Consider the following 16,150-nt stretch of genomic DNA (forward strand, 5'->3'; position numbering starts at 1 on the left):
TGATGACATGCATCACTTGCCAGCTGGGTTTCCAGTGACTGGCAGTTCCAGGCTTTGCACAGAGATGTGAGGGCAGCTAATAATGCTTAGGACAGGTGCCATCACAGGCTGATCTGAGTGATTTGGTCAAAATTATCACAACCAACTAATTGTGGTTTAATACAGAAAAGTGAATTTGACAATCAGAAACACAGACTACACCCATAGGATGAGAAATTCTCTGTTTTAAAAAACAGTAATTCAGAAGATGGCATAACAGTCAGGAGAGAGGAAAGGTTTTTGTGATATCTCGGTGTCAAGTTGGGACTTTGAACCTTATATTGATCCATGGATGAAGAGGAAAAAAAATATACAGTAGACACATTAAAAAGATCAAACCACTTTGAACACCACCAATAAGACCACTGTGCCCTGTTCTGTGCCTTACACTTCCTGGAGGATGGAGCTACTGAAGGAAATTCAAAGGACAGGAAAAAAATGGTCCAGAGGCCATCAATCAACCATTAAAATATAAGTCTTGTAGGAACTGATGAGCCTAGAATATTGGGAAAAGGTTGAAGAAATAATTCAATCACTCTCTCTGGGTACTTACACATTAAAAAAAAAAAAAGCTTAATGATAGGAGCCAGGGGAATTTTTCACTTTTTCAATCTTCTAGACAAGCAGCAGAAATGGAAATTAGATTCATTTAAACTTGCAACAAGGTGCAAATTTTTGGCACAAGCCACAGAAAAATATTGGAAAAGCTTTTCAGAAGAAATTTTGGGTCATTATTTTGCTTGGTGTATTCAAATTGTGCCAGCTTATCTGTCTGCATGTAGTATATGACTCTAAAAGTACCATATGTACAAAATGTAAGTAATACCTACATATATCATGTGTATATATTCCAACTCTATCAGAAATAGGCAGATATATAGCTGTAGAACTTCCTTACTGATAACTTTGCAATGAATATTGAAGACAGAGGCATAAATATGAAACCTAAAATAATCCAAGCCTGGCATGAGCTGGAAGCAGAACTAATCTCCACAATACTCTGAATATTCTTCAAAAGAGTTTGTTAGACTTTGCTTCAATTTACATTATCTGCACAGTAGGTGAAACTATGGATTTTCTTTTGAGATGGAGGATAAGATGTTAGTGATTGCTTTTCCTCTAACAGAAAAATGTCTATTTAATGAATTATTGTGAAATTATATTTGAACTTTTTTGAAGTGAAAAAAACATAGCAAAGAGTTTGATCCAAAGGACACGTCTATGGCATCATGTACTAACATGAGCTAACAGCTCCATTTTTTCCTGTGCTAAGTGGGATTGCACAAATACTAAATTGATTTCTTTCTCAGAGTGATGCTAATTGTGTTTTGTCCCAGAGCCTCATATCAGGCATCATCCTCAGCATCTGTTCAGAGCTTAGAGAAGTTTAAAAGCCAAACATCAAAAAATGCTACATATACAAAATATTTCTTAGACAAATTGTGTCAAATAATGTGCTAACTTCAGTCCAATTTTAATGTGCAAGTGGAAGAAATATCAGTTCCTTAATGAGGGCTGAAATTTATCCTCTTTCAGAAAACCAATATGAGCCTACGAGCCACTGAAAGCCAATCCTAAAGTCATGACTTAAGGAGATTTAAGGGCCCCATGCTATCTTTGCATGGAGTCAATATGCTCTTGCCAGTGCCCTGGTCCCATGTTATTGATTTGCAATAAAACTTAGTATAAGGAACATGGGATATTTTTCATGCCAAAATGCATCTTGGCTTCTAGTAATGTCTGTGTTGGATGCTGGCCACAGCTAGTGCAGTATCTGGGGAAAAAAAAAAAAACAACCAAAACATAAAAATCTCTAGTGTATTTGAAGTACTGATTTAGCCCTTCCTTTTCCAAATCCTCAGCAGACATTTCTAGAGCCAGTGTGATGCTGCTATTTGTAGTTTATGATACTCACTATGTCCTGAAAAAAATACTCGGAAGAGATAGTTTGAGTTTGCCAGATACTATTTCTGATACGTTCCACTATATTGCAGCCAGCATGATTATTTTGTTTGTGGAATGCTGGCAGAAAACATGTCAAAAAGCTTGGTTAATAGTAAAAAAAAATTTATCTTTCACCAGCTCATTTCAGGTTTAGGAAAATTGTCTTCAGCTATTTAGTACTGAGGGCTTCTGAGTAAAAAGCTGATGTCCTGGGAAACCTTTAATTTTTAGAATTCTGAAGGTCCATTAAATATTGTGCTTGAGTCATTTGAACCCTACAGAATTTCAGCCAAATTAATGGCTGAAAACCAAAGGTAAATAAAGCCAAACTGAAAAAAATGTATATTTTTAAAGACAAGGCAAATATCCCTTGAAGGGATGTTTTCTCCCTTGTTTGAAACTTTTGAATTCATATTCACTTGTTTGAACACAGTATGGGATTCACTCAGTGTTCATGAGGCAGTGGCTTGTATTTTACACTGACTGTAAAATACAATCACACTGTGATTGTATTGTGATAGCCCAGAGACACTGTCTCTGTGATAGACAGATGTCTCTGTGATAGCACAGAGACACTGTGCTATCTCACTTCAAATATATCTTTACATCTGTGAAACACATTACTGAAGTATCCCATTTTTTTTGTGTTTCACTATAAAAAATTAAGGTAGTGGATTAGTTGAGGTTATGTTAAACTAAACCAAAGCATGCTGGTAGGTACTTCCTTTTTCAGAGCTTATACTTTTCTCTACAGGCATTGAAAAACTGTATTTGTAGTAACCCTCCACTTCTCCTGGGTATTAGGTGCATTCTGCTCCCACATCCTCTCATTAAATCTCAGGAAATAATGTGACAGCTTTGATATTCTCAGACATCTATTTCAGAGTCAGCCAGTACGTTGTAGGTCACTGGGAGGTGGTAAGACACCCTTCAGAGGAACAAGGGTTTACAGAATGTTGAGGAATGTTTCATATATCCCTGTGCAAGGAAAAAATCTTTTTCTTGAGTGGTTCTGGAAGGAACAGGTACAACCTGGCCCCTAAATCCATGGCCATGTGTACAGTTTGTGCATGCAAAAATATATTGGCGTGAGGTGATTAGATGTGATGTGTTGACCTTGGACTGCAGTCAGACACCCACCAGCTACTCATTTACTCTGCTTCCTCAACAGGGCAGGGTGAGAAAAGAGGATAAAAACCTTGTGCGCTGGGATAAAGGCTGGGAGATACTTTACCAGTTACCACCACAGGCAAAACAGACTCGACTTGTGGAAAATTAAATTAATTTATTGCCAGTGAAACTAAATGTGGATGGTGAGAAACATGGACAAATTAAAACAAGATTTTCCCTCTGTATTCCCTTTTTACAAGAATCAGCTTCACATTTTCATCCCTAACCCTTCTGCCTTCTCATTCCATGTGGCAGTGGGAGATTACCTGCCCCACCATGGCTCTCTCCCACAGCTGCCTGAAGCACCTCATCCCCTTCCTGCCTCTCTCACCTTAGCGCTTACACTGCTGTTCTCTCATCTTTATTTCCCACCCCCCTCCTCTGCCTATCAGACATTTTTGCCCCTTAAATATGTTTTCCGGAGGCACCAACATGTTGGCTGATGGGCTCAGCTGTGTCCTGTGGTGGCTCATTTTGGAGCTGGTTGGAAAATGGCTGGAAACATCTGTGTCTGGCATGGGACAGGCCCTGACCTCTCCTCATAGAGGTCACCCCATGTGTCCACCTGCCAACCCCTGGGCACCTGACACCCAGTTAGAAAACAGTTAGAAAACCATTAGATTCACGGAGAATTGATTAAGAAACCAATACTGTTTCTAACACAACCATGCTTTCACTTCAAAAGGTTTATTTCCAAATTTTGTACCACTTCAGTTCTAGTTTTGTATGGTTCCTCTGAGAGTTTTTATTCCAAAGTTTTACTTTCTTGCCATTTTTTGATGTGTGGATTCAGTCAACACCCGCAGCAGCACCAAGCCTGGCACCAAGGTCAGATCCCTGCCCTGTGAGCTGAGAAGGATGGCATGCAGACCTTGGGGCAGGTGACAAAATGACTTTGTAAAAAAATAAATCAAATGCTAATACTAATTTTCTCCCTAGTCGTGCTTATGCACTCTTGTGGACTAAGTACAATAGAGTTGGATTTTTTTTTAATTCTATATTCTTAAATAGAAAACTGAAATCATCTAAATGGCATTTAGTGTGTACGTCTTTTGGGGTTTTTTTCACTTCAGTATTTTTCCAAAGCATTTCCAAAAAAAGTTCTAGTTGATCTTGTTAGATGCCATGGAATGAAAATTTGTGTGTCTGGTTCTTCCAAATCAGTGAAATATAGCAGGATAAAATTTGTCCAGACACTGCATTAGTAAAAACATATAAAAGCTCAACAGAAGAGCACAGGTAAAATCACAGAAATGTGGATCAACAGAAGGGTGTTTCCTCAAAAGTTCTAACAGGATTTTTTACATGTATAGTAAACTACATCTTTTTCTCCTGTTTGGTGGCGGGGAGAAGTGATCCTGCTGCTGCCATTGGCACTATGGAACCCATAGATGGTGCCCCATATTTAACTTAGCATTATGTTGTCATGATGTTTCTGAAGAGCTAATGGCAGGGGTTTGTCCTGCTTGGTGTTGCTGCATCCTCCAAATAATCCCTTGATTTTTGTAAGCTAAGATTTCTGCAGCAAGCTCAAGGCATTGAAAGCCCTGAAATGTAGAAATCATGGAAATGAGCTTGGAGTCAGTGGGTATGTTTTTGCTGCATATACTTGGAATAAAAAATACCAAATTAGCTAACAGACAGGGAGTCTAGCTGTGAAAGTACAGAAGTCTAAGTTTAGATTCCTAACAGGCAAAATGATCTCATGCTGTCTTGCCAAGCCTGGCAGCACACAGACTGCATGACACACATGAGTACCTGGCGGTTGTCACTGCCTGTGAGGGACTGGGCTTGATTGGTGGCTAATAAGGACTCCTAAATTGAAAGTTAGAACAATCTTTAATAGAACAAGAAACTAACAAATATTAGAAAAATGTAATTGAGAGGGAAGAAATCACCCAGTATGTGAGACAGTAACTAGTCTTAGCTGGTGTATTCTGGCAGTGTGATTTCCATTCAAGTATCTGAAAGAGCCAATTACTTCTACAGATTGATTGAGAAGGTAGTGGAGCTTTTGCTGTCTGTGAAGAGAGAGACCTGAATTGCTTACTGTAGTCTTTTGAAAGACAGGAGAGAGCCAACTTTCATGGTTCTAGTGGTCCCTGCATGCCAAGTTGCCTCTCTTTATCTGTGCTGATTTCATTCAGTTTCTAATACAAATCCTGAAATAATAAAAACAAAAACTGAGTAAAATAGTTAGTCTGGATTTAGGGGCAAGGCAAAGGGGAACTGTGCTTGATTTTATCTTGAAACCAAATTATGACCTTCATCCATGTATTTAAAGCTACGACCAGGATTGCTGCTCAGCAGAAGCTTCTCAACACTAACAGTTAGATTTGCTAAGGTGGATATGACCTTGAGTGCAGCAAGAGATAAATCATTAGGCAGGTGTCCTGCATAGACCCTAAGAAACTGCTAAAAATACATACAATACGCCAAACTTTTCCCAGTTAACCTTGGTCCCCTGCACAGAGTCTAAACCACTGCTGGTAAAAAATTAGGAACAGGTAAAATTAGTAAGTTGAAAGTAACATTTGATGTAGAGAATGTTTCTAGATTTTCAGTGCAATGGTAAATTGTTGTGGGGAGCCAAATGAAAGAAGCAACTGGAAGTTGTCTCACCAGAAGTGTCTATTGAAAACAGCTAAGAGGAATCGTGGGAGAAATTATTCCTATATATGCTAGCATGTTCTATGAGTATTGTGTAATACATAGGAGAAGTAATATCAGGCATAATTCTAACTTAGTTTTCAACAAGGAGGAGTTCCTGTCACCTGTTATGCTGTATTAATCCACCTCGGTATCAGTGAGAGAAAGTTAAACTGAATGTTGGCAAGCTGATGAAACCACCTGTGTTGCCTTGAAAATCCCCAGCTATGAATGAAGCCTGTGGAAAAAATTGGACATGTGAACTACTGTCATCCTCAAACACTGACATTCCCATGTTTGTGGGGAACAAACAGTCTGAGTGTAAAACCACAGGAGTAGAACATTTCAGTAGGGTGCCATTTCAATCTAGGCACAATCAGATATAGTGCGACTCAAGAAAGAAGAAAAATGTCCTTTTCTGACCTCAGGCAGCTTATTTCAGCTGAATAGAAAGCCTTTGATCTTGATTTAGGATTGCTAATACGTGACAACTGGCTGATGTGGGAAAGTAGCAGGATTATTTTGGCAGCATGTTTATGGAGAAATAACCCAGGTGAGGACAAGAGTTTATATATTTATCCCTTTAGAAAATAGGAATGCATGAAAAAAAAGTAAGATTCACCTTTAAGTTTCATCTCACAGTCTCTGTCAGGCAATGAGACCCATGAGCATGAAACACATGCTGATAACCTGAACACGTGGTCCTTGATATGACCAAAATCTGCCCTTAAAGCATTCAGAGCTTCCTGTGTACTAAACCACATATGGAAGCACAGTATGTATGCCATGTCATACACTGCTATCATACACTGTGTATGACAAGAAAAGAGTTAGTGCAGAAACCCATGGACTATTGTCAAGCTGCCTGCAAGGCTGCCTCCACGTGAATCTTTAACATGTGCCTATACTTGCAGAGAAGTGTGGTAAAAGCTGTGTAAATATAGCAAGACATTTTCTGAAGCTGCAGGGATGCAGTCACGATATGGTTTCCTAAAGGACTTAGATATGGATATTAGAGATCCTTGGCTTTGGTTCAGAGAACCACCTGGAAGCTTGGATGCATGTAATGTCACTTCTCTAGCTGAGTAGGAAACTCACAAAATAGGCTTTCTTAAAATAATGTTTCAAAGTCTCACATCCCAGGCAATGTTGCCATGCCCAGATGTCCTGCTGCATTTGGTATTCCTGCTTTCAGATGAATTTACTCCTGGAAATGGTGAGATGAGTGCAAGTTTAAAAGGGAGGATGAAGCAGAGACAGACGCCTTGGCAGGAGTTTTATTTCTGAAACCAGGTTGAATGTCAAGGAGCACTTTTTCAGATCAGTTCATTCATCTGTAGTGTTTCTAGCTGACTCGAGTTGTTCTGTCCTTATGCTATATAGAATTTATGGACTGATATGATTAGAGAAAAAGTCATTTATGGACCTGGAGATGCCTTTATTCTTTCAAGTCCAAATCAGGAGTTAAAGAAAATTAGTGGAAGAATGAGACCCGTATTTTTTTCAGCAACACCACAGTCAAAAGGTTATGTTGTGGGATATAATACAAAGGCAGGGGTGTCAGTAGAGTAAAATTAAGTTGTGAATTGCTAAGCAGAGATGTAATGAGATGTAATATAGAAAACCCCTATGTATTGCAAGCAGTTCTGTTTGGATTATTCATGAACAAAACATTTCAGTCAGATTTCTTACAAATGCTGTTGAGAAGAATTTCATTGACTCTTGTCTAGTTGTTTGAGCTTGCTTGCTTCCTTGAAATGATATTACATTTGTGAATGTATTCTTCTCTGTATACATTCTCTTTTCCCTCATATATGTCTGCTTTCACTTGTGAAATTCATGTTTATGGGTTTTTTATCATGTCTTTAATGAGCTGTAGCTCATTGTAGTGTATTATGTATTATATCTAAAGTATCCATACAGAAATGCCACAATCTATAAAATGCAAGTGCATGTCATATATGGAGAAATTAATAATTTCAGGGAAATTAATTAAAATTATAATTCAATCAAGGCAATTCTGTTACTTGTTTATCAGACAGAAAGTCTGATAGACACTACTTTAAGAATATCTGTAATTAAAAAGTTGTCATTCCTTTATACAAATAATATAATGAAGTGATGCAAACCATTCATAGAATAAGAGAGGTTAAATTTTATTTTTCACTCCAAAAAAATTATAATTAGTTCCTGGGGGAAAGTTGTCCTGATACAATGCACTATTTTCTTGCTATTGTGACTATAGTTGATGGGCTATGCTGCAAAGGCTGAAAGTGGGTATGTGCACTCCCACTCTTTGCTATTTAGAGTATTTCAGGTGTCCACTTTAGAACCAGATTAAAGCATCGTTTGCCTGATGCAAATTGTGATGTTTTTCCTGTGCAAAGCCTACATTTCTTTCCTCTTCAGTACAGAATTTAGAGATCAAATCATACAATGTGAAAAATGTTTAAAGGTTCAGCTTTAGAAAAGAAAGAAACAGGAACATGCTTTCCTGCTTCCTAAGGCCATTTTAGAGAATTTCTTGCTTTCCTGTTATTGTAACAGTCTGTAGTGGATGAGCATATAGTTGCTTGTGTACATATTCACTGGAAATGGCTATTTAGTCTTAATTTCCAAGATCAAGACCCTAAATACAAGACTGTCATAATGCAAGACAAAGAAATACACCAGAAAGCTGCTGCAGTGCCCAAAAAGTGTTCAGAGACTGCAGATGGCAAGTGGGAAAGCTGGTTCTTGTTCTTCATGAACAGTGGCTCCACAGATCATGTCCGATCTCTGTTCATTTCTGAGTGGCAAATAAGCCTTCCTGACAGCAGAAGTCAAACCACCTGCATTGCTAAAGTTTGGGTTTGATAGTAATAGAAATTTATTTTAGTTCCTCCTTTGAAATAGGGATAAAGAGGTTTATATGAACATATACTCAGCAAATACATCAATATGTTCTAATTAATGAATTATCCTTTCAGTGTTACAATAATCCACTTTATTTCTAACCATTCCCAATTAATTATTTATATAGTGACATTTATTAGCAAACTGCTGTTTGCATCACTTTTACATCATTCTTCTCATTATTAATTTACTTTCAATAATTCTTTAGTGCTTGGCCTCATCAATAAAGAAAAACAGATGGAGCCCATGAAGCATTTAACTTTATCTTAATTCTATATCCCTAACACCATTGCCAATAGCCAAGGGCAGATACATAATATATTAACTGGTAATTCTTCCCTTTTGTACATTCCCTTGTCTCCTTTTCTCTCCTGTATGCCAGCATCCCTGAGTTTGTTCTGCAAAAGCAGAGGATGATTCCTTATTAATGACTATTTAAATAACAGAATTACATAGCTATTGTACTTGCTTCTTTATGTCCCAGACAATGGCTATGAATTAATTAGCATTAGAACACTGGAAATTCCTATGAATTTAACATTATATTCTGTGTGCATTGTTGAATGATTTTACACTTCCTAATGCAAAACTGATGATATCTCTACAAACCTCTGGGGGAGTGTGTGAGGTCATTAAAGTTAGATTTGCAAAGAAAATATATGGATTTCTCGCTCACATTATTTTTCCCTATGCTGATAATGCTATTCTTGAGTTCTTGTTCAGAGCAGCTTGTTTATATTGGAAGATTCTTTATCCTATTCATCTACCTTACCCAACTTTTCATTTTGTGAGGGAAATGAACTGTGTTTTTTCAATACTTAAAACATTCCTACAGGAAAACAAGAACTTACATTTTCAGCTCCAAGGGTTGTCATCAGAGATAATGGACACAGAAATGTAGCCCAGTGTGAAAAAGCAAATATACATGTCAGAAATGAAAACACCAATTCATACCATGTCTCTTTCCTGTCTTCATCGCTGATAGCTTATTTTCTCCATGAAGGAAGATTCCAGAAGTAACACTGGTGTTTTGTCATGCAGGCATCTGCATGGGAAGAAAAATTATGACATTTTATTAAAAATTCTCCCTGGAATCCTAAGTTTGGTCTATATTTCTGCTGATTGTTTGTTATTATTTTTATTTTTAAAACAAAGAGGTTTTAAATTCATGGATTCATGGGAGCTCACAACATTATTAGCACCCTGCCAGAGAGGGAGAAACACTGGCAAACACAATCTCTCCTGAAAGGAATGAATCTTTCTGTACTATTTACTGAGCAAAATCTTAGGATGTGAAGCCAAATGAATTGTTTAAATAGATTTTATTTCCATAACCTACATTTCTTCTCTTTTAAAATGACCTTTTTTTCCCCCGCAAAGTACATAGCAACATGTATTTAGGCTTATATTTACTATTTTGTATTAATTCAATTTCATAAAGCATATAATACTTAAGTAATATATTCCTGATAGTTAAGTTCTAAAGAAAGCTGTTTAATAGGGAGGAAAAATACTGGCTATGCATCCAGAACCAAAGGTGGTTGAAATGATTAAACAGCTTTTAACAGCAGACAAAAGAAATGTTTTCTTCATGTCAGTTTGATTTACTTCAATAACTAGTTCAAAGTTAAGGAACTGCTTAGAAATAGAATAAGCTGAAGCATCATTATCTTTAAGTGGTCTATGAATAAATTCTCAGTCTGGGATGCTGAGACTTATGAATTCATTCATTAACTGTATGTAAAAATAGCTTTGGTAATAAACCAGTTTTAAGTATAAAATGTTTGATACATTTTTTCCTCTGTATACAACATTTATTGCAATTTTATTTAAATAATAAATACTCTTGAAAAGCAGGGATTTTGCATTTCAATTGCAATTCCCATTTCCATCCAAAGCAGCTTGATACGAGTCGTAAGTAAATAAAAATTAATCTTCTAGTAAAGAAAAATTATCTTTCATTTCTAACAGAATGCTCTGTAAGTATTAATCATTTGAATAATGATGCTGAACTATACCATTTTTGAAATGGGAATGTAAGATGTTTCTTGTAGTGCATGGAAGCAACAGATTAGTTTAAAAGTTAGATTCCATTTCAAAGCAATGTATTTTTTCCTAAATTTGCCTATAGACAAGAATCAAACTCCCTTGAGGAGAAAAGAATAATACACATTCAAAATAAGTATAAAAGGTCAATTTTTTTAAAATTGTTTCACTGTTTTTGTATTTTCACAAAACTAATGTTTGAAATCTTATGAGAAATAATTTCATTGAATGCTTTAAATATTTGTCAGGATTTACTAAAATATTATAGTTTAGGGCTTTGTAAGTAGGTAATTCTATGATATATAGGAGATAGAATGGCTATATAAATTAAAATATATAGCTCCCTCCTTTAGCAGCATCTTTACTCACAGTTCCAATTCAGTAAAAAACTCCATAATTTCTAAAATAAATTTGATTTCCAGCTGGAAGACTATAAGTTCTGACATTTTCTACTTATTAAAATTCTATTTAAAAGTAGTGAAAATACCAAAATGGGCATTTTTTTCCCTCAGCAAGAGTAAAGCAGCCAGTTTAAATTTTGTTGTAACAAGAGCAACATAAATTTATTTTTAACATGTAGATTTATGCTCACATTGTTATTGATTTAGTTTATATGTAGATTATGCTGGCATTTTAATTAGAAAGATTTGGTTGCTTTATATCAGGCTTCTTTAATGACTTATCAAAATCAGAAAATTCATATTCTTTCTTGAAAAAAATAACCACAGTAGGTCCCCTTAAATCACACAGCCAACAGAGACCCCTATTCCCAACTTGGTCAAAGTAGTGAATTAATTAATTTGTTTCAAATATGTAATTGCTTGAGAAGAGGTTCAGAGTGTGGTTTGATAGCATCTCTTGTATGTGTGTGTTCAGCATTGTAAGAGCAATGAAATCTCAGCAGCTGAGGTCCATTTCTCTGAGCTAAAGGAGAGGGAAGAGGTTTTATTGCGCCAGTGGTGGAGAACGTATTTAAAGCAGCAAGGATCTCATTGTTTCCAGCCAAGTGCTGACATGCTAATTATGCCTTAACTGCATCTCCTGTTTCCTCCTAGGTCTTACTGCTGCAGCATCCCTCGTATCCCTGGCTTGGGCTTTGGCCTCCTACCAAAAGGCCCTCCGTGACTCCCGTGATGACAAGAAACCCATCAGTTATATGGCTGTTATAATCCAGTTTTGCTGGCATTTCTTCACGATTGCAGCAAGGGTCATTACTTTTGCTCTCTTTGCCTCGGTTTTCCAGCTGTACTTTGGGATCTTCATAGTGCTGCACTGGTGCATCATGACCTTCTGGATCGTTCACTGCGAAACAGAGTTTTGCATCACTAAATGGGAGGAGATAGTTTTCGACATGGTTGTTGGGATAATCTATATCTTCAGCTGGTTCAACGTCAAGGAAGGAAGGACACGCTGTAGGCTTTTCATTTACTATTTTGTCATCCTTTTAGAAAACACCGCCTTGAGTGTTCTCTGGTATCTGTACAAGGCCCCTCCAATCTCTGACGCGTTTGCCATACCAGCACTGTGTGTAGTGTTCAGCAGCTTTCTGACAGGCATTGTTTTTATGCTAATGTACTATGCCTTCTTTCACCCCAATGGACCAAGGTTTGGGCAGTCACCAAGCTGTGCTTGTGAGGACCCTGCCGCCACCTTCACCCTTCCCCCAGAAGTGGCCACGAGCACGCTGCGCTCCATCTCCAACAACCGGAGTGTCACGAGCGAGAGGGATCAAAAATTTGCGGAGAGGGATGGGTGTGTGCCTGTGTTTCAGGTGAGACCCACTGCACCATCCACACCTTCATCCCGGCCACCAAGGATTGAGGAGTCTGTCATTAAAATCGATTTGTTCAGGAACAGGTACCCAGCATGGGAGAGACACGTGTTGGACAGGAGCCTGAGGAAGGCAATCTTAGCATTTGAATGTTCCCCTACTCCTCCGCGGCTACAGTATAAAGATGATGCCCTTATTCAGGAGCGCTTGGAATATGAAACCACTTTGTAAACAAAGCAGAAACACAGCTTGAAGGAGCTCCGACCTGACAGTCCAAATTAAGGGTTGACAGTAGGGCTGCAGGAATAACTAAACTGCGTACTACAAGTAGAGCAGCAAGCTATAGTGTTCTTAGTCTGGCTATCATCATGATTATCATTTGATCCACTGTGTGCAGTCTGTCTGCAGGACACTGATACAGCAGCATCATCTGAAAGCCTCAAAAAACCCCAAACCCTGACCCACACATACAAATCAGTTACATCAGCTGGGGAACTCACCCACTTACTGCTATGAAACTCTGACTGCACAGTACTTACAATCAAACCAATAAAAAGGCTCTGACCAGAGCTTTCAACTTTAGCCAGTAGTGCATTTAATTATAGAAACAAATGATTGATGTTTCCATAATCAATGGCAAAAACAAAAAATCCATTCCTTTTAAAAAGTAACAAAACTGTAGCACACAGTGTTGCTGTTAGGAAAACTGTTTTCTGGGGGGAAAAATAGGAGCTTAGTAGTCTTCAACACTCCCATAAATCAACCATTCAGGTTAGAACAGGTTTGCAAAATAGTTCTTATTTTAAAAGAAACATCATCATGTTTATAAGGCTGTCAATGGAAAATAAACTAAATTCTGATTAATTAGATCATTAAAATTAATACTACCAGAACTGTTTGTTTTCTGTGGAATTTCAAAGTCTTTTTAAAATGCAATTTAACTTCTTGATGTTATTTTCAACAGAAACTCTATGCAGCTCACTTCTGGTTTTGAGGAGTAATAAGGAGCTCTAGCACGTAGTGATATTCATTAAATGATAATCATGATTCAGTGCTCAATTTGCAAAAAAAAATAAAAGAACAAGGAAGCATAGTTTTCATATACTAAACTTTTTGGAGGACCCCATTCAGATATTTCAAAAGAAACTACAAGGAGCTGGACACACTGAAACTTCTCTGTTTCAGGACTGAGAATGCATGATTCAGTGTGTGAATGTATGCAGGTGTGACAAGAGACTGTGACATGCCATACCCTTCTAGTGCCAAACTTTGTATAACTGCAAGGTTGATATTGTCTGAGGGACACAACGAGTGGCACAAGCCCTAGCAGAAAAAGAAGCAGGAAAGACCAACCAAGCTCTCAATGTGTAGAGACAGCTCTGATTTTTCCCACCCAAGGTGAAAGTGATGTCTTTTAAAGGCTTTCAGCCACCTCTTAGTAAGTATATTCACCGAAGTATAATATAAACAAGTTATGTGGAAGAGCCTCTTCTGCCTGTTCAAGACTTGTGTCCAGATGCGTCTAAAAATTGCATTGAATCTCTTGTAATAGAGTGCTTTTGCTGCAAGCTTTTGGGTTTAAAATACCTCCCTAAATCTAGTTAATGGTATTATCCTTTATGTTAAAAGTATCCCCTGATGGTGCTTTCAGATGCATTAAAGGTGCAAGTCAAAATTTGATAGTATTTTTTTTAAAGCTGGTGCAGAGTGAAAAACTCATGGATTATTTCAATATTTTTGTAAAGTAAAATATGGTATAAAAGGTTACTTTTTATAAACCTCAAATCTTTTAATACATTTCATTCTCTTTATAGCTTAGATTTTAAGAATTGGTCCATGAATTTTATCAAATGGCTTTTGCAGGTTGACATAAATCTGGTTTTCACACATTATGGATTTGTTTTGCAGTGTAATGTCATATGAAAGCCTACATGGGTACTTTTAGAATACTCTATAAACTGTGGATCCTGCTTCAAATGTAAGTGGCTTGTAAAGACACCAAGTGATTCCATGAGAAACAATTTGCTATAACTATTTCCATCCATTTTAGGAGAGCGAAGCAGAACTGAAGAGTTACTGTTGTAAATGGCATTGTCAGGATGGAGAAGACCTGATAATTGGTATAGTAATCTTCACTGTCAGATATATCCAGTGTAGTCACTGCTGTGTATGCTGCTGGGTTAATTTCTGTCTTTCCTATTACAAATATTTGTACTATGAAATGGCCAAGGTTACACAGACTATGTTTATTTGTATGCATTCTGCCATTTTTAATGGTGACTATTTTTATTAGTGAAATGTTCAATACCTGTTGTTCTTTGCTGGGGCAAGTTCCTCAAAACAAAAATCTGTGGAAGTGCAGGAATCTGCAAGGCAGAGGGAACTTTACACAGATGAGAAAACACATATGCTTCAGGGGTTTCTTAGATATTTTCAAATTAAGCAATGGCCAACTGCCTCTATAAATTTTTTTTAATAAAACAATTCTTTGATAGTCCAAACCTGAAGCTTTTTACAGAGTGATTACCTTTTTCTTCATGGAGATATAGCTGATTATTCCAAGAAAAGCACTCATGTTTTGTCAGAAAATATACCACTTCAAGAACTGCTAGAAAAAGATTTTGGGAACAAGTGCTGTGTCCTGCCGAATTCAATAGACCCTTCACTCCAGAATCAAATTCTAGTTCACACAAGGAAATGGGTTTTTTTCTTTACAAGCAAGGCAAATGTAAACTCTGTGATCCAAGATGTGAGGGTTTCTTTTGGAAACAGTTTGATGTGTTTTCTGCTGCTTTAACAGCTCAGAAACTGAAGCCTGAGTGAGGTTCAGTGGGCAGCCTTCTCAAGCTCCAGCCTTCCTCCAGCACCTCCTGGGGAGAGGGGCAGCATCGCTGCTGTCAGCAAGGCTCTTCCTCTTCTGATGTCCTTCTTATTGTCTTGCTCTTCCTCAGTGCTGTGAGCCCTTTGGTCAGGCTTACAGAATTGAAGAAATGTTGCTTCATACAGAATTTAAAGGGTCAAGGTCTGTACCAGTGCTTGCATTGCAAGGTTTCTGAAGAAAGTTTGGGACGGGTTTGTTTGATTTGCTCATTTGGTTTTTGAAGGAAGGACACAGAGGTGTTATTTATCCATGTGTTTTTTCATGCTTAGCATTTCTTTTCTTTATTCTCATAGCATTTTAAATTTTTTTAAATAGTGTTTGTAAAAATGTTTATCTTGAGCAAACTGCTGCAGGGTGTGAGTGCAGAGTGACATATATGTGTTTGTGTGTACATATATTTATATATACACAACACTACATATATCCGCCTTGTCCTCAGAATTCAATCCAGCTGTTTGAGGCAGGGATAGAAGTCATGATACACTAAGTCAAAATTTGCTCTCCAAAATCTTGCTCTGTGACATTCATATCATCAGTGTTACTTGCACTGACAACAGGGCAGCAACTGAAATCTAAACACTCTGCATGACTATATGGACAGTCTCATAATTTGCATTGCTCTGAATAGTCACATTAAAAGCTGTAAGAATTTTTTTATAGAAATTGCCAAGATTAAACTTAGTCCATGTTGAAATTCCATTATGGCCTTATGGACAGTTAATAATCAATATGCACTATTCTTATTACCACCAAAA

The 16,150-nt window shown here is 37.3% G+C and overlaps 1 protein-coding gene across 1 annotated transcript in view; it reads left to right on the forward strand.

Moving 5' to 3' along the window:
* Positions 1–14,812, forward strand: part of XKR4 (XK related 4) — a 214,081-nt gene extending 199,269 nt beyond the window's left edge. The window contains exon 3 of the mRNA XM_085052850.1: positions 11,799–14,812. Within this exon, the coding sequence (XP_084908976.1) occupies positions 11,799–12,745 (947 nt within the window). The 3' untranslated portion in view covers positions 12,746–14,812. The remainder of the gene's footprint in view (positions 1–11,798) is intronic.
* The last annotated feature ends 1,338 nt before the right edge of the window (positions 14,813–16,150 follow it).

The sequence above is a fragment of the Lichenostomus cassidix genome, chromosome 2 (assembly GCF_008360975.1).
Source record: "Lichenostomus cassidix isolate B80296 chromosome 2, HeHo_3.0, whole genome shotgun sequence".
Lineage (NCBI taxonomy): Eukaryota > Metazoa > Chordata > Aves > Passeriformes > Meliphagidae > Lichenostomus > Lichenostomus cassidix.